The sequence below is a fragment of the Populus alba genome, chromosome 15 (genome assembly GCF_005239225.2).
Source record: "Populus alba chromosome 15, ASM523922v2, whole genome shotgun sequence".
Taxonomy (NCBI): domain Eukaryota; kingdom Viridiplantae; phylum Streptophyta; class Magnoliopsida; order Malpighiales; family Salicaceae; genus Populus; species Populus alba.
The window spans coordinates 1,865,908-1,884,613 of NC_133298.1; the positions used below are offsets into that span (position 1 = coordinate 1,865,908).

The window sequence follows — 18,706 nt, forward strand, 5'->3', positions numbered from 1 at the left end:
CTCTTTTGAACTCTTTTCTTCTCTTTTCATGAACACCAATCATGATCTAATTATTTGATCTTTGAACATTAGAACTAGAACCCTTTTACTGTTTTGTTCTGGTAAAAGGGATAAAAATAAATTTAATAAAAATTCAATACTTCACTGACTATATTATAAAGCTGTACTTAGTCCTATGGCACTTTGCCCCCAAAAGACAAATCTTGAACTGGCACTCAAAAGTACTGGACAAGGCAACATCGATCATGCAATGTCATTGAGACTAGATGTTGTTCTGCCCGCTGATCGCTTCTAATTTTCCATGAATTTGTTGATTTCTGCTACTTCTGTCAGTGTGGGTCCTGTTCATGCTAGGCATTTCATATGCTTCCCCTAGTTTCAAAAATTGTTTTTTTAGACAAATCTTGCTTGCTTGATTGATCCATTCATCTCAGGCCTTATCACATCCCTCTCTCCCTCTTGTTTTAACTTACAGTACTATTTTATGAAGAATTGTATTTGTTGGGTTTGATTGGTGGGAGTTTTAACTGATGTAACTAATTTGAACCGGGCCGGGTTACCAAAAGAAAATCACCCCGAGTTCTCTCTGTCCTTATTTGTGTGTCTTTCTTAACCACTTTCTTGCATTTTCTTGCTTCTATAGCTGTACTTTGTTATCTATTCTTGGTTGTGAAGGAATGTCAGTGAACCTTTTGACACTAAATTCTTCGCTCCAAAACCAAACTCAATTCACCTAGAAATGGCTTCCTTGAATCAGTTGCTCGCCGAGGAAGGATTTGAGCACAGAAGTTTCTTGAGAAATAGGGCACAGTTGAAGCCTAGAGACAGATTGATTAGACCAGAAGAGTCTGTAATATTGCCTATACATGTTTGCCATGACCAAAAAAGGCCCCATTCTTCCAAGAAGAAGACCGATAAGGCCTCCATTCGAAAAGGGTCGTCGATATTTTCATCGAGGAGAGTGAGTTCGGATACGGAGAGATTGCAGTCTAAGTCATTGTTGAGGGGAGAAGATCCTGCAATCGATGAAATAGCTATTAGAGCAGTGGTATCTATACTCAGTGGTTATATAGGCAGGTACACAAAAGATGTGAGTTTTAGGGAGATGATTAGAGAGAAGTGCAGCTCTTGCTTGGTGGGAAGAGGCATGGGTTCGGATGATGGGATTTTTGGGAATATGGAGTCGGGAATGGAAAGCATTGAGAAGTTGGTTGAAGAGCAAGCAACAAGAAAGGAGTTGAAGGTGGAGTCATTGAAAAACTCAATCCAGCTTTTGAACATTGTTGCTTCATTGAATTCTAAGAAATCCGGGAATGGTTCCACTTGTGGTGTTCCCAATTCACATCTCTCAGCTTGTGCTCAATTGTACTTGTCTATTGTTTACAAGCTAGAGAAGAATGACAGGACATCTGCCAGGCATCTGCTTCATGTTTTTTGCGACGCGCCATTTTTAGCGAGGACTCACTTGCTTCCTGATCTTTGGGAGCATTTCCTTCTTCCCCATCTTCTTCATCTTAAAGTTTGGTACCATGAGGAACTTGAATTTCTCTCAGGCTCCCAGCATGTTGAGATGGAAAGAAGGGTGAAAACTTTGAGTAAGGTCTATAATGACCAGATGGATAAGGGAACAATCCAGTTTGCTCTTTATTATAAAGAGTGGCTCAAGGTTGGGGCTAAAGCTCCTTCTGTTCCAGCCATCCCTTTGCCATCTAGATCAAGTTATGCACCATCAATGAGGAGATCATCGGATTCTTATTACTCACGTTCCTCCATCAACACAAACTTGTAAGTCATTGATCACCATTTCCAAGTTTATTTTTCAAAATTAGAAAAAAGGTCTTGACAGTATGTTATTTGCTTTATGATTTTTGTGTTAATCTCAAAAGATACCGAGCTGTGTTTGGCCCCACGCTAGAACGCCAATCGATGGACTTCGATTCTCGAAATAGAGCTTCAATGGATACATGGAGCATAGAGGAAGAAAAGGTGTGCATAGATGAATACAAAGATTGCAATTATGCTACTGTGAGTATCTTTGTCCCTATTCCCGAAACTCTGCTACCACCTTCCTATTTCTAACTAAAGTCTACTGCTTTATTGGAGAATACAATCAATAGTTTTCTAATTTTTACAGAATAAGAAGACGAGGGCTCCTCGAAGGCCATCGAGTCAAAATTATGGAATTTCGAAAAATGATAGACGGCATGAGCCTCAGAAATCAGACTATTTTAGGCTCTTTTCCTGCCAAAGTGCGTTATCAAAATGCCTGGTTAATGGAAACATCATAGTCAGGACTGATTCAATCAGGAATGAAGAGACAATCCATCTCCCTCCTAGTGATCTAAGTAGAGCCATTAGCACTATTTGCTCCTCAGATAGTCTAGCTGAGTGTGAAATTGCAATCCATGTCACTGCCAAAGCCTGGTTGGACTCACCTGGCAGTAACGTAATTGAAGGTGCTTTATCAAAGGCACCTGTGATTGAAGGGTTGCTTGAGGTCTTGTTTGCTTCCACTGATGATGAAGTTCTAGAGCTGGCAATATCTATTCTCGCAGAGCTTGTAACAAGAAATGAAGCAAATAGGCTAATAGTACTAAACTCTGATCCACAGCTCAAGATCTTCATGAAACTCTTAAAAAGTAGCAGTTTATTTCTCAAAGCTGCTGTTCTGCTTTACCTGTCGAAGCCGAAGGCAAAACAGATGGTTCCTATTGAGTGGGTAGCACTAGTCCTTCGAGTTTTAGAGTTTGGAGGCCAGTTGCAGACCTTATTCACAGTAAGGTGCATGCCTCAAAAGGCAGCAATGTACTTCTTAGACCAACTTCTAACAGGTTTTGATGAAGATAGGAACTTAGAGAATGCTAGTCAAGTTGTTTCCCTGGGAGGATTGAGCTTGTTGGCAAGGACCTTTGAAGTAGGAGACGTTATCGAGAGAAATCATGCTGCTACCCTCATGTTATGTTGCATTCGAGCAAATGGGAGCTGTCGGAACTACTTAGCTGACAATTTGAACAAGACCTCTCTCCTTGAGCTCATTGTTCTTGGTATCCAGAAGAAGTATAATGGGTGTGCATTCAATTTACTAGCGGAGCTACTGTGCCTGAGTAGGTATGAATTTTCTAGTTTCACTTCTGTAAAACATGTTTAGTAAGCTTACTATTCAATTTGTATTCTGATTAATCTGAGGAAATGTGAGCAGAAGAACACGGATCGTTAAATTCTTAACGGGACTCAATAATGGATGGGGTGGCTTGAACACCATGCACATCTTTCTAGTCTATCTCCAGAGATCTTCGCCTGAAGAACGCCCGCTGGTTGCGGCAGTTCTCTTACAGCTTGAGCTTCTGGTAAGTCCATTTGTAAGTAAGCTAATGGTCCATTTTCGGTGCTGAGACCAAAATACTAGTTTATAACAGTTTGGATTCAAAATCTTGAACAATAAGTAGCAGTGATGTTGCAGGGAGATCTTTCGAAGTCCAGTTTGTATAGGGATGAAGCAGTTGAGGCAATCACAGAATCTTTAGATTGCCCCAGCACAAAGGTTCAAGAACAATCCTCAAAAGCTCTCTTGATGTTGGGAGGCTGTTTTTCATACAATGGAGAGGCGACCGCAGAAGATTGGCTTTTACAACAAGCAGGCTTCCATGAGAGATTACGGGAATCATTTCGTCGAAAGGAAATAGTTGATGGGAACTTGGTAAGCTTTAATATAGCAACATACCAGCAAAATAAATCCACGTTTACAAAAAGTTCAAGTCTGAAGAAAAATGAGTACAAGGGACGAGTGGTTCTTCTGGTGCTGCATTTTTTAATTTGTCACATTAGTCTTTTTAACAAATGAATTAGCAGTAGTTTGGTGACAAAGAAAAAATTATACTCCCCTGTATAATGATTGCTTGTGTTATTTGAATGCCCAACTAGAATGAAGAGGAAGATGCGATGGAAGATTGGCAAAGGAAAGTAGCAGTGGTCTTGCTCAACAGTGGCAGCAAGAGTTTTTTGGCTGCCCTTTCGAGTTCCATTGCCAATGGCATCCCAAATTTAGTGCAATCAAGCCTCTTCACTGTTGCATGGATGAGCAGAATCCTGCTTCCAGTAACAAATGAAAATTCAATCTCGAAATTTCAGCCGCAACTGCTAGAATTACCACTTTATGACAAAGCTCTAATTGAAAGAGTGAGTCCATCTTTTTCACCACAGCATCTCATAAAAAGTTCAGGTATGATGTTCTTGATCATTGATTTTTGTGTGAAAAGTATATAAAAGGGTGTTTTATCTTCTGTTTTCTCGCCAAAAAAAAAAAGGCAAACTAGTCAAGATTCTTCAAAACCTAAGAAGAAAACATGGGATTTATGCAACATAAAGATGAGCTTAAAGGGATTATTTTAGTTCTAGCATGTCTGCAAATGAGTTCAAACCTGTCATATTTGAGAATTGATATCTTTTAGAAGGTTATCTGACTCCTTAACCTATCATTATCTGTTGACAGAATATCTCTCAATGCTTTCAACATTGAATAAAGAGTTGATAGATCCTCTTCGAAATCCTTTGTGACTTGGATAGCTTATCAGCCTATCTTGTCAATCAACACAAGCAATTACAGGAATCAAGAAGTGCAAGCACAACGTTGAAGATTTTCCTATTGTGCGACGTCGCAGAGTGGGAGGTTAGAGCTTTTGTTCCTCAAGAGGATTTTGTTTCATGTTCTTCTTCTCGTCTTGCCAATTTTATACACTTTCTTGGTTTCTGAATGCATGTATACTGCATAGGAATAGTTCCAGTGTGAGGTCTCTCTTCACTTTCATTGATTTTGTAAAAAGCTTTATCTCAATATTGAAGTAGATTTCTCCAATTCTCAGAAAAGCTTTAGATTTGAAGAGACAATATTCTTCTGTATGCACCTCATTAGCCTCAAAAGACTTGGCTGGGAATTTCACATTGAACATTATCTCTGCATCTTTCCAACTCACACACACATGCAATGGTCGCCATCTAGAGTCCCATTGCAGCTTACATTTGTCTCCACTGGCCAAGCCTACCTGTCACTCCACACTCCTACTGTCTCAGGTTTTAAATTTTCTCCTTAAAATTTATGCAGGTGTCTTTCTCAACTATGTGATGCCCATGTTCCCTACATATTTGAATTCTACTGATACCACCTAAAAACAGCAAATTTTAGTGTTCTGGTCTTGCAGTTCCCTTTGGTGAAAGGAGGGCATAAAATTCCAAGAAAAAAATACAGTATGAGTGGCAATTAGCTGAAAGAATGTATGTCCTATCCAGTTATATTGTCTTCTTCTTGTTCTTGGGGTCCCCTCCGTCTGCAGAAAATGTTAAGCTATGGTCCCAGTTCCACATGAATGACACTATTACTCTACCTAATAGAACAAAAACACAACATTCCACTATAATTTGAGCCATGGAGTCCCAGTTCCACATGAACGACACTATTACTCTACCTAATAGAACAAAAACACAACATTCCACATTAATTTGAACCATAGAGTCATGAGTAATCCAAATTTCCAGGAATCTTAAAAAGGGACCACAGCTGAAAAAATCCAATGTACCAAACGTGAAGGCAAGGCATCTATGTAAGAGTAGATTCTTACAAGATTGTACATGCATGTAGTTCCATAACTCCAAGCCCTAATGTCCTCTGATACCTTCAAATCCAATCATCTCGATTAAGAAATCATAAGTGCATGGATGCCATAGAATTATCTATTGCAGCAAAAGAAGACCTATGACTGACACGACAAGAGCATTGATTTGGCATCAATATATTAAAAGCATCCCAAAAGGCATTTCGTGTCTTTTAAGCAGCTGAAGAGTACCAGTTTTGTACAAGATTATGAAGCAATGATTAGAGAACTTTCATGAAAATACAAAGCATTTGCTCCCATAGTTATATGTCCAAAAATGTCTAGCTCCTAATAACTTTGATTAGCTATAGAGATACTTGGGATTATAGTTAACCTGGCAAATCACTCTATATAGTCTTTGCCAGTGACATTGCCTGAAAGAAATGACAGTTCTGAATCTTGTTTTTATTTTTCACAGACATCTGAGAGTAGTTTACAGCAAGTCTATCAAACATAAAAAAAGAAAAAAAGAAAAAAAAAGGAGCATAGTTTGAATTCAAAACTAACAAGGTCAACTTCCATGCAGTCTTACAGAAAAGGGTTAGTATCTCCATGCCTACCATGGATTAGATCTTTCTTAACTAGTAAGGATTCAACTACTTTATTTCATCTTTAAAGTATATAGAAAACAAAAATCAAATTAATATTTGTTTATCTATGTGTATACCTATTAAACTTGATTTGAGAATCTACTTGGCATAAATTTTGAGTGATAAATTAAATATATTAACTTAAAAAAATTTTAAAATAAATTTTTATTTTAAAAAAAATTAACGAATTTTGATTCGGACATCAATATTTTTTCAATCAAGATAAAAGTATCTATCCTATTAAATTAAATTGTCATTTATTTAATATTTTTATTAAAATCTCAAACTCCAAAAAACTAAGTCATGAATTAAAATAAAATGCAATCTTTGTATTCAAATAATTGAAAGCTGTAGAATTCATGAAAGACAAAAAAAAAAAAAAAAAGATAGGGAAAAAACAAAAGGATTAACTTGAACACCACTGATACGTTATACTGTCATTGACATCATACTGACCCCAAAGTTTTGGCTTTGTACATCTAGAAAGCAATCTCTCATCGCTTTAGGATAATGTTATGAAATTGAAAAAATAGAGATAATAAAAACAAAAATATATTGGTTGAAATAATAAAAATAAAAAATATAAAATAAATTTATTTTTAAAATATTTTTTTATATTATTCAAAATAAGAAATACAAAGAAATATTTATCATCTATCTTTATTTTCTATTCCAAAATAGTAATTAACATAACGAGATAACATCTGTCGTTAATTAAGATGCAAGTTAGTCATCTGATGATGAAATGGTAATTAACGGTGGAAAAGCCAGATTATCATAATCTGAAAATGTGTAATAAATGTCATTTCAGATGCTTCCAGGATGGGCTGGTAATTTGTATCCTCGCTGCTAACATGTAATAGTTCATCACCTACGTAAAACAAATTTTGGGTTTCTAGCAGTGTTCTTCAGTGACAGAGGACCTGTGATCCCAACAAATATATGCCATGTGAGCAGCAAGGGAAAGAATGTCCTCCCAGAGGACTGGATACCAAAATTATTTGAGTTCAATCTATTTGTTTGCACCAAATCTATCTGATTTCTTTGAAACTCCAGGCATAGGTAACAGGGAAAATCACACAGGGACTAGCAGTAATGTATAACTGATAAGAAATAAGGGATCAATCACAGAGGCATATGAACAGCATCAAAAGAAACGTAGTTTCAAATTCGAAACCAACAACAATGTCAAGAACTGTAGTGCCATCAAACGTCTTAACGCACATGAAGCTTAGTAATAGCATCCAAGATCCGATGAGAAAACACACAGAAAACGAACCATCCAAACGGAAAACTAACCTTAATGACATGTCATTCCTCCAATTCCCATGGTCTGTGAAACCATGGGAAATACAGAGGAGTTTCCAGATAGTTAGATTCACGCACAAACTCCACTATTTGATTTGCCTAGTAAAGGTGCAAGCTTGTGTAAAAGAATAAAGAAAGGAAGCAGAGTAGAATTCTGCAGATATGTATATTAAAGTAGAATCACTTTTACTTAATTATATCTTTCTTATTCTTACGTGTATATATAGGTTTACACAGATTTGTATTCTAAACAACCATTTGAATATTTAAAGGAGGATAAGCTAGAGATTTGAATTTTAAAGCTAGCTAGTATCCTACAGAGTATTTGAAATACTCTCCTCATCTGATAACAATCCTGATCCTGTGGCGACTGTGGAGATATTCTCTCCTGATCTGTTGGCAGTAGCTGTCAATACTCTAACACCCCTCTCAAACTGTTGGGGAGAATACACACAGACAGGTTGCCTCGTAAAAGTGTAAAACGAGTGGCAGAGTGACCTTTTGTAAAAACATTTGCAATCTAATCTTTCGTGGAAATGTGTTTAACGTCGATATCACGATTAATCACCTTCTCCCTGATGAAATGATAATCAATCTCTATGTGTTTCGTTCGTGCATGGAAAACAGGATTAGAAGCCAAGGCAATTGCACCTATGTTGTCACACCATAAATTCGGTGTTGCAGGCAACGTGATTTTCAAATCATGAAAAATCATACGAAGCCAATACAACTCAGCAGTTGTATGAGCCAAGCTTCTGTATTTAGCCTCAGTGCTGGATCTAGAGACAACCCCTTGCTTTTTACTACTCCAGGAAATGAGATTTGTGCCTAAGAATACTCCATAACCAGTGGTGCTGCGTCTGTTATCTGGATCTCCTGCCCAATCGGAATCACAGTAAGCATTTAGTTTGATATCTCCTGGAACATAATAAAGACCAACATCGATAGTGCCCTTCAGATATCGTAGTACACGCTTCACAGCTTTCCAGTGGACATCACGAGGACAATGCATAAATTGGCATAACTGGTTGACTGAATACTCAATGTCTGGTCTGGTGATGGTGCAATATTGAAGAGCACCGACAACTCTTCGATAGTCAGTGGGATCAGGTAATAAATTACCAGCAACAGATGACAACTTTGGTCCTGAAGAAGATGGACAGTTCAAAGGTTTCGCACCAACCATATCTGTGCTGTGTAGTAAATCAGTGATGTATTTAGCCTGTCGCAGATGTAAGCCTTCTTGATTTCGGAGTGCTTGAATTCCAAAGAAGTAGCTCAATTCACCCAAATCTTTAACTTGAAACTCTGTTTTCAGTGAGTCAATAAAGTGATGAATTACTTAGGTGTTAGATCCTGTGATAAGGAATAATCCATTTTCGATTCCGTAAAACCATACTCAACCAATTGCTGTGAGAGTCGTTGAAACCAAGCTTTAGGAGCTTGTTTAAGACCATAGAGTGATTTATGCAGGCGACATACATGCTCTGGAAAATTATCATCTTCATAGCCTTTCGGTTGTTCCATATATACTTCTTCATCCAAAATGCCATGCAGAAAGGCATTTGAAACATCCAACTATTTAACATTCCATTTTAAAGAGACAACAAGAGCCAAAACTAACTGTATGGTAGTAGATTTAACAACTGGAGAGAAAGTGTCATAGTAATCAATTCTAGAAATTTGATCAAACCCCTTAGCAACAAGCCTTGCCTTGTAGCGTTCGATACGGCCATCAGGATGTCTTTTAATCTTATAAACCCACTTGTTACGAACAACACGTTTGTTTAGTGGCCATGGACAAAGAGACCATGTCCCATTAGCCATCAATGCATCAAATTCACAGCCCATTGCTGCCCGCCATTCAAGTTTAGTCACTGCCTTTGTAAAACAGGTAGGTTCAGATTCAATCATAATACTGGAGAAGACACACAAAAGGTGGTGCGTAACAAGGAATGTTTTGAAACCAGCAAATTCTTTGGCTTTGAGTTTACCTGTCTTGGACCGGGTGACAATTTCTCTATGGGGTATAGGATTATTTGTATGAAAAGCATTAGGTGGCAGAACAAAAGGTATAGGTGCAGTGGCTGAATCATCAGGTGGTAGAAGAGAAGGTATAGGTGCAGTTTTTGTCGTAGAATTATTTGGATGGGAATCATTTATTGGCAAAGGAGAGGTTACAGGTGTAGTGGCTGTTGGTAATTCCGGACATGAAGCAATGGGAAGAATATTGAAGTCTTGATTAATTGACTGTAATGAAAAGAATAAAGGTTGAGAAGACATACCGAGAGATTTGCTGGTTGTGGGCTGGTCGCGGAAGAACTTATGTTCAATCCAGGAAATGTGTTTTCATCAAAAACTACATGTCTCGAAATAAAAACTTGACCCATGCTATATTCTAAGCAACGATATCCTTTTTGTTGATTAAATATCCAATGAAAATACACTGTTTACTTCGAAAAGCTAATTTATGTTTTTCATATAGCTTGAGATAAGGATAACAGGCACACCCAAAAGTTCGAAGTTCAGAATAGCTAGGCATAGTTTTATGAAGGATAAAATATGGTGGTAGCATTTTAAGAACTTTGGTGGGTAGGCGATTTATCAAGTAGACTGATGTCAGGAAGGCATCTACCCAGTAACAATTAGGAAGACCTGCTTTGGCTAAAAGAGTTAACCCCATTTCTTGAATATGTCTATGTTTACGTTCAACAACACCATTTTATGAGGATGTATAAGGACATGTTAATCTATGAAAGATGCCATTATTTTCTAAAAATATTTTAAACTCTTTGGATAGATATTCTCCACCATTATCAGATTGTAATTGTTGAATGGAACATGAAAATAAATTTTTGACAAGAGTTTTATATTTTTGAAAAATTGAAAGAACATCACTTTTGAAACGCATGGGATACATCCACGTAAAACGACTAAAGTCATCAATAAACAAAACATAATAGCGACAACCGCCAACTGAAGTGATAGGAGATACCTAAACATCAGTGTGAATTAAAGCTAAAGGTCGAGTGGACTGTCTGGTGGAATCGGGAAAAGATAATTTTTTAGGTGCTGGTTTCTTTATTTGCAGGGAAGCAGATAAATATTCTAGTATATTACTCGCAGGGTGTCCTAGGCGATCATGCCATTGATCACTGGTGGCTTTTGTTCCTAACTTGGAGGTTAGACAACGGAATTTATTGATGAAATTCTTGGTCCCATTTATTGGATAAAGTCCATCCTCAACCAGCCCGTGAAGCAATAGTCTGTCGGTTTTGTTCTCCTCCACACAAAAATCCATTCCAATCGGAATAAAATAACAGTCATTATCAAGACAAAGCTGGTTAATGGATAATAGATTGGTTGCAGCTTGAGGATAGTGAAATACTTTATTTAACTGAAAAGAATTGTGATTTGTATGTAGAGTAGAGAATCCAGTGTTTTTTATGATCAAACCTGAACCATTGCCTACTTCGACAGTGTCATGATCATCATACGGTTGAAGGGTTGTCAAGTTTGCTGCATTGGCAATAATGTGAGCATTGGCACCACTGTTAGCATACTAAGTTTGCTGCTCAAAGGTGTTATTTGCTTCAGCAGCCATGGCTGCTAACTCAGAAGATGGCCTCCTGCCTTGGAAAGAAAAGTTGAAATGTTGGAAGCAATCCAAAGCAATGTGATTATGCTTATCACAAATCTGACATTTTGGCCGTTCTTGTGGGGCTCCCCTATCAGGATTTAAATGATTTGTAGGAGGACCACGAGGCTGTGTTGATACAACAAATTATTGAGATCTTGAAACAGTACCTGCAGGCTTTCTTTTGGGATAATTAGAGTGTTTGGCAGCAAATGCAAAATTTTGATTTTGCATCAGAATAGGTGCTTCAACTAGTGTCTCAAAACTGAAAAGTTCAGATTGAAAATCATCAAGAGATAATTCCTTGTCCCTGTAAGCAAAATTGTAAGACGTAATGAATGGAGTATAGGTGGCACGAAGACCACCAAGTAGAAAGGTGATGAAATCCTGATCATCCACAGGTTGGCCTGCGGCAGCAAGTTGATCAGCCAATTGCTTAGCATCTTCAAAGAATATAGAGCATGATCGATTTCCTTGAACAATAGTTTGAAGTTGTCTCTTAAGAAGAGCAATATGAGATCTTGAGGTAGTTGAAAAATGAGTCTGAAGAGAATCCCAGACCTGCTTGGAAGTTTTCAGATTAAAGATAGTAGATACTAGCTTTTCAGAAATAGAGGCTAGCAACCAGCTTAAAACACAATTGTCTTTTCTGAACCAGATTGTATAGGCTGGATTAGGAGAGTTATCTGAAAGAAGTTTAGATGGTGCTTCTTCAGAACCATCAATCATACCATTCAGATCATGACTTCGAAGAAAGACTTGAAACTGAACACTCCATGTCAAATAATTGTGTCCTTCAAGTTTGTTGCTTACGGGTTGTGAGATTGATTGAAAATGTTGAGTAGATGGAGAGGAAAACTGTGTGGTATTAGGGGAAGTCATGGAAACTGTTTTGAAGATAATAGGAATGATGCAAATAAGGAAGATTGCGGGAAACGATTGAAACGAATAAGGTGTTTGCCTATTGCTCTGATACCATAAAAGAATAAAGAAAGGAAGCAGAGTAGAATTCTGCATATATATATATATATATATATATATATATATATATATATATATTAAAGTAGAATCACTTTTACTTAATTACATCTTTCTTATTCTCACGTGTATATATAGGTTTACACAGATTTGTATTCTAAACAAACATTTGAATATTTAAAGGAGGATAAGCTAGAGATTTGAATTTTAAAGCTAGCTAGTATCCTGCAGAGTATTTGAAATACTCTCCTCATCTGATAACCATCCTGATCCTGTGGCAACTGTGGAGATATTCTCTCCTGATTTGTTGGCAGTAGTTGTCAATACTCTAACATGTGTAACATCATTTCCAAAAGAGAATCGGTGGCAATCTCCTTCACTGCCAAAAGAGATGGAGATTTGCCTGTAGATTTTCAAACAAAAAACATGATGTTTTCCAGGTCTGCATGCAGCGTAAAGAACCTCTCTTCCAGCGAAGCTGCCGTTGAAAGTGATGATGAAGTCCTCGAAGATGACGAAGATGGAGACTGCCCTTCCATTACTGCCTCATGGTAAAGCCTTCCTCTATAAGCAACAAGGTCAGCATAGTAGACTGGTGGGACTAATGACACAGGTTTTGTGCAACGAGCAAATGTGAAGCACAAGTTGTATATGAGCCTCTGCAAGTCGTCCGAACTGAGGCCATGCTCATCCCATAGAACATAATAATGCGTGGGCTTGCTTGTCCCAAGGCTTCCGTAGTGGCTACAGAGGTAAAAGTCATACTCAAAAGGATGAACAATTGTTGTGTCCACAACCGTGCCTGGAGACACATTGCCAGTAGATCCCTCATCCCCAGGAAAAAGACGAGTCTGGTGCCGTTTCTGGGCAACAATGAGTGTTATGGTTGGGGTGTAATTGATTGACTTGAATGCCTTCATGATGTCCATTAACTCTTCATTAAGAACCATATCAAACTGGCCCTCACTGACCCCATCACGAAAAATCACAATCTTCTCAGGTTTCGCTTTATTGAGCCGGGAATAACATTCAACAAGCTCCAAGCACATATCACCAAAATTCAGAATCTGCTCTTTACGATGATACTGAGGACGAACTCGAGCTGCATAGCGGTTTGCAGCTGGCCAATTTATAGTACCAACAACAGCTGCAATGGATGGACTGGTTTTGTTTTGAGCACCAGGATGATTGACATCAGCCCCAATAAACATGACACGGTTTTCATTCCCAAAGTACGGGAGTCTGCCACTGAGCTCTGCATTGCTTCCTCCAAGCTTGGCATTAATCTTGAGACCAAGATTGGCAAGGTACTGATCCTTTCCTTCATTTGCAGGAGCGGACAAACAACATTGTGTCACAATACCAACTTTGGTTTCAGAAATCCATTTGAGACACTTGTAACCAGGATCCTTCCTTGACATGACACACAGAATAAATTGCAACTGGCCTCCGCAGCTTTTGTGAGCCCGTTCATTGACTGTTTCAAGTTGTTCACGAAGCACATCAACATTAGAGAACTTCCGCATGCTAGTAGGTTGATAAAAGAGAGGCTCCTCCATGCGAATCCCCAGATTCTGGCATCGAGCAATCAGCTTAGGGATGAATCGGTGCGGATTTAATCGGTCTTGATAATCATCAGAGCTGAAGTCAAGAACAGCCCATCGATCAATTGGTTTCCCTTCAACCACTCCTTTCCCAACAAGATTCCATTGGCACTTCTCCTTGTCAACTGGTATTTTAATCACCCTGCCATCGGGGGCACCTACCTTCAATTCAGGTGGCCCAATCACACGACCCATCAATGAGGTCATATTCTTGCTGACTTCTACTCCAAAATTTCGGATAATCTCTCCACTGCAAACAAAATAATAAACAACATGAGGAACCCATCCTCTACTTTAACATACCCAGAATATCATATCGCAAGTTACATAACATACCCAGAATGCTTATCATATTTAAGAGTTCTACGCTTGCTTCTGTAATATTATGCAAGTGTACCATACAATAATCGCCCATGTAAAATGATGCAAGCATACCATGCAAAAAAGACACTTCCCAGACTTAAGATTTTAATCTTGACAGAAAATTAGTCATTTCTGAGATCCTCAGATAGGCAAGACTTGAATACGCGTTGTATATTCCTCCGTCAAGAACTATAATATTAATTGTATTCAAGGTGCGCATTCCATAAAAACCACATGTTTGAGCAGCAGCTGTATTCACCAGGGTGACATACCATGATACTAACAATGACATGGTCAACAACCATAAATACATATGATGATACTATGACATTGCCTGTGACTGTAAAGAATCCTTGTTGCTTAGACAAATCCCAACAGAAAAATGAAGCTGTCGTGCAGTTGGATAAAATAACATTACTTTCAGCAGTTTTATCAAATGCTACTGTAACAACCAACACAACATTTAATTAAATATGTAATAGGGAACATACAAAGGATGAAAAAGTTATAAACAAATTGGAAAGCAATAATCACTCAGAAAACCATCTCAATTCATTATTCTTTGTGAAATATCAAAAAACAATCTTAATCAAAAAGCTTAGGCTATTAGGTGATGATCCAAGAATAGTTTTATATGGTTTTATATTACTTTCTAAAACACCCTTCATATAAAAGCTTTTTGGGCTTAAAATTTACATATACCAACCATTACTTTGTACTTATTTTTTTTTATGAATTTTATTAATTAGAATGGGATGGTAATATTCAAACACAAATATTTATCATCAAGGCTCTATTTTTATATTAAAAAACAATCTCAACCTAAAAACTTGAACTATTAGGTGAAGCTTTTACTATCTAACATGAAGCAAACAGAACACCTGTGTAAAAGATATGAGCTTCAATAATGTATCAGAATGAAAAGGCAACGTGTTGCATATACATACCTACAAGGTCCATCTCCATCCTGCACCATCCTGCATATTGTTTTCTGTCTATCCTTTGGATTTGCTAGTGAGAATTTCTTCAACATCTTGGCTTCAGTTTCCTTCAGATACTCTTTTGGAAATACTTGCCCCTCAACCAAGACACAGAACTCCATTGGTACATAGTTCTTCATCTTGCTTCTCATCTCTAGGCAAGGGATATCTTGATGCACTATATCTCTGTGATATTTTTGCCTGAAATATTCAACAAGCCTAACATTCTGCGAAGCCTTGCCATCTGGATCTTCTTGAGGAAATGTAATATATTGAGCGTCATCTCTCGTCAACCCTGTAATAACATATTTTTGTTTGGTGACACGGTGAGTCACTCTAACTTTCAGTCCCTTCAGCACACCTTCCACAGCCCTCCTAAAGCTTCTAAAATTATTTAAATTAAACCCAGAAATATGTTTTGTCAAGAATTCTATCACAGAAAGTGGCTCATAAAATGACAGAACAGAATAGTCCAAGCATAAAGCTATGCCTTGGGAGGTCGGTTTGAGGCTATGTTGGCACCCTCTAGATGCTATGATTCCATGCCCAAGGTGAATTTGATGATCTCTATCAGAATGGAAGCTACGGGAAACAGAGATCATTGTCCTAGCTGGGTGCTCCTTCACCACAACATCCATCCCTTGCAATATGTCACGAGGTGTTGTGCGAAGTTTCCCGTCCAAGTAATCCTTCAGCTTGTGCAGCTCAAGTTCATTCACAAGCTTTATGGTAAACAGGTAAGAACGTGGTTTGGCATCTTCTGCCTCAGAGACCTGCACTTTAAATGTTCCAGTGGGCAAGGAAACTGCACTGAAAATGTTCTTCTCCCCGTCATAAGCAGTCATAGCACGAGGAAACGAAGAAGGATCATCAGCAAATAACTTATCCCTGATCATTGCTAAATTGGACTTTGAAATTTTCCCAGGCCTGCCATGATTTGGAAGAACTTCTTGCTTGATATTAACATCATAATGCCGTATGATGCTCTTAGGATTGAACTTGACAAGAAAATGATTTACAAGAAGTTTAGGAGTTCGGACAGCCAGTTTGCCACCTCTATCTGGTCGTAGAACTGGACTAATCCTATTAGCACTGACAGAAGCCAATCCTTTTGGCACATTAGGACCTGCAAAGAAAAGAGAGCTTATCCCATTAATGTTTCCAACATATGACAAATTCAAAGTATCCAATTGTTGCTATAAAAAAATTATTGAATCTTGGAATAGACAGATATTCAGCATCTAGTTGCTCTATCTGCAGTTGCCCTGACTTCATATTCATTCAAGATTGAAAAAAGAAGAAGAAGATACTGTCCCAAAACCAATTTGTTAATAAAGACAATAAAAGGATGAGCATGATTTCTTTGCTACATTGTTGCGTTAGCTACAGATAATAACTATCTGAACTTAGTTGAACTTTGAATTTCAAGCATAACATCATCCACTAACTATTTTCTAAACCCATGTTGTTAAAAGCAAGACAAGGACAGTAAAAAGTTGCAAAAACTTCTTATCAAAGTCTTGAACACACTGTCCAGGAGATTTATCCCCATTTTGTCTAACAATTTAAGAAAAATAAAAAAATTAAAACGACAAAGATCCACGAAAATTAAACACAGTTTGAATTGACTGCTATACAGTTTCAAATTTGGCTTCCTCCTAAATTGGTGAGCATAGTCAAAATTCAGAATTGCAACTTTTTGCTGTTATGCACCTAAGAAGTATGCAAGTGGTGAATCTTACACGTAAATATTACAACAAAATGAAATTCAAAACATATCTGGAAGAAATGATCAGGTTGTCAACAATTACAGGTCTCAGAAATAGAGTATCTCACCGATCGCACATCAACCAATCAAAATTTCATTATGTAACACTCTCATGATATCGTTAAGGCATTTCTTAGAATGTAGAGACTAATATACCCAACAACAAAGGTAAGAACGCCCAGAAAATGAAAAAAAAAATAACAAGAGAATTGATCAAGGATCACTGCATTGCCAGTAGAAAGATACCATTCCAGTTTGGTAATTAACAATAAACGAAGTCCAAAAGACCCAAGTCTGGTACACGACAAGTCATGAATATCACTCCTATTTCATATGCAATGCAAACAAAGTTACTTCATTAAACAAACTAAAAAGAACAAAACCGCAAAGCCCAGAAACACAGACCATAAATATGGTCCACGTTTGAGAACACAGTTTAACCCGTTTCTAAAAATTTTGTATTTTTTTATTTAAAATTAATACTTTTTCAATATTTGTATATTGTTTTGATGTACTGAGAAATTACTTTTAAAAAACAACAACTTCTCCAAACACCCTTTAAATTATAACTCTTCCGTTCCAAAACATATCCGGAACAACATAAGTTTGAAAGCCCAGAAACAAAAATCCCTTCTTTTTATTCATCTTGAAAAAAATCAACAAAAAGTTTCAAGCTTGAACCGAAAAAGACATACTAATTCATCAAACAACAAAAAATATTAACCACGACCATTTCATATTCTTTGCAAATCATCAGCAACCGAACTGAATACACAGAAAGCAATATACTTGATAAACAAAAAAGATGCTTACGAGGTTCAAGATCACCAGAAGAACTAGAACCAGAAGCCCAATTGCTAGATGGACTCACATTAACAGGTCTTGAAGGTCCCTTTCCTCCCCCAGTTTCTGACACCTGGTCTCTCCTTCCTTCTTCACTATCACCACGGACTTCCCAGCCCCATCTAGGCCCCATTTCACCACTTTGACTGGTTGGAGCACCTCCATGCCGCTCTGAATGTGATCCACCACCCCTTGTGCCCTCCAGTCCACCAACACTTTGACCGGGTGGAGGAACACCACCGCTACCTTGATTGTTTGGTCTCCAATGCTGACGTGGACCGCCAGCACGACCAGCACCATACCCGCCAGCTCGACCACCGCCACCATACCCGCTTGCACGACCACCATCATACCCGCCACTACGGCCACCATCTCTTCCTCCCCCTCCATAACCTCCTCTACCACCACTGTACCGACCACCATGACCACCTCTTCCTCCGCCTCGATAGCCTGCTCTCTCCATGGGATAAATCGGGAGTAACTCGGTAATAAACCGGGTCTGAACACAGTAAACAAAGAAAACTCCAGTGAGGTTTTGGAATAAAATGCAAGAAAGTTGCGAGCTTAGGCAGCTTACAGCGAAAAAATATCTAAATTTGTTAAGAGCTAAGCTTTAAATAGTAGAAATATTCCCATTTGTGTAAAATTCAAGTGAGGTTTTGGAATAAAATGCAAGAAAGTTGCGAGCTTAGGCAGCTTACAGCGAAAAAATATTAAGAGCTAAGCTTTAAATAGTAGAAATATTCCCATTTGTTTAAAATTTTCATAGTTTATAGACTTTTTTACATAAAATTATTTAAATAGAATAAAATCTAAATCATTAAAATTTAAGAAAAGATCCTAAAATAATTAGAAAAAAAAAAATCCTTGAACGGTCCATTCTCTAGCCTGGATTTGAATATGTTTTTTAAACTTGGATATTGTTTTCTTAATATTTTTTATAAAAAGCATGATATTTAAGATATATTAACTAGATTTTAATCCAATTCA

At 37.7% G+C, this 18,706-nt stretch overlaps 2 protein-coding genes across 3 annotated transcripts; one reads left to right on the plus strand and one right to left on the minus strand.

The window, feature by feature from the left end:
• Positions 1–209: 209 nt before the first annotated feature.
• On the plus strand, positions 210–4,952 carry LOC118028240 (putative E3 ubiquitin-protein ligase LIN). Of its 2 annotated transcripts, none has more exons than XM_035031776.2 (7): positions 210–1,785; positions 1,887–2,025; positions 2,135–3,108; positions 3,200–3,347; positions 3,461–3,697; positions 3,922–4,176; positions 4,490–4,952. In XM_035031776.2, the coding sequence occupies exons 1-7, from the start codon at positions 740–742 to the stop codon at positions 4,514–4,516; spliced, it is 2,826 nt and encodes a 941-aa protein (XP_034887667.1). In that variant the 5' UTR covers positions 210–739; the 3' UTR covers positions 4,517–4,952. The 2 variants fall into 2 exon arrangements, with proteins under 2 accessions (XP_034887667.1, XP_034887665.1); XM_035031774.2 differs by having other exon boundaries at positions 216–1,785; positions 3,922–4,219.
• Positions 4,953–12,284: 7,332 nt separating this feature from the next.
• Positions 12,285–18,395, minus strand: LOC118028373 (protein argonaute 2). The gene is made up of 3 exons (XM_035031942.2): positions 17,687–18,395; positions 15,073–16,231; positions 12,285–14,012 (listed from the first exon to the last, which is right to left on the minus strand). The coding sequence occupies exons 1-3, from the start codon at positions 18,177–18,179 to the stop codon at positions 12,572–12,574; spliced, it is 3,093 nt and encodes a 1,030-aa protein (XP_034887833.1). The 5' UTR covers positions 18,180–18,395; the 3' UTR covers positions 12,285–12,571.
• Positions 18,396–18,706: the final 311 nt, after the last annotated feature.

Excerpts from the sequence above, each read along its gene's own strand:
- LOC118028373 (XM_035031942.2), bottom strand. The coding sequence starts at position 18,179 with ATGGAGAGAGCAGGCTATCGAGGCGGAGGAAGAGGTGGTCATGGTGGT. Across the intron at positions 16,232-17,686 it reads TTCTGGTGATCTTGAACCTC|GTCCTAATGTGCCAAAAGGA; the intron begins GTAAGCATCTTT and ends TTTTCTTTGCAG. Across the intron at positions 14,013-15,072 it reads GATGGAGATGGACCTTGTAG|TGGAGAGATTATCCGAAATT; the intron begins GTATGTATATGC and ends TTTTGTTTGCAG.
- LOC118028240 (XM_035031774.2), top strand. The coding sequence starts at position 740 with ATGGCTTCCTTGAATCAGTTGCTCGCCGAGGAAGGATTTGAGCACAGA. Across the intron at positions 2,026-2,134 it reads AAGATTGCAATTATGCTACT|AATAAGAAGACGAGGGCTCC; the intron begins GTGAGTATCTTT and ends TAATTTTTACAG. Across the intron at positions 3,698-3,921 it reads AAATAGTTGATGGGAACTTG|AATGAAGAGGAAGATGCGAT; the intron begins GTAAGCTTTAAT and ends ATGCCCAACTAG.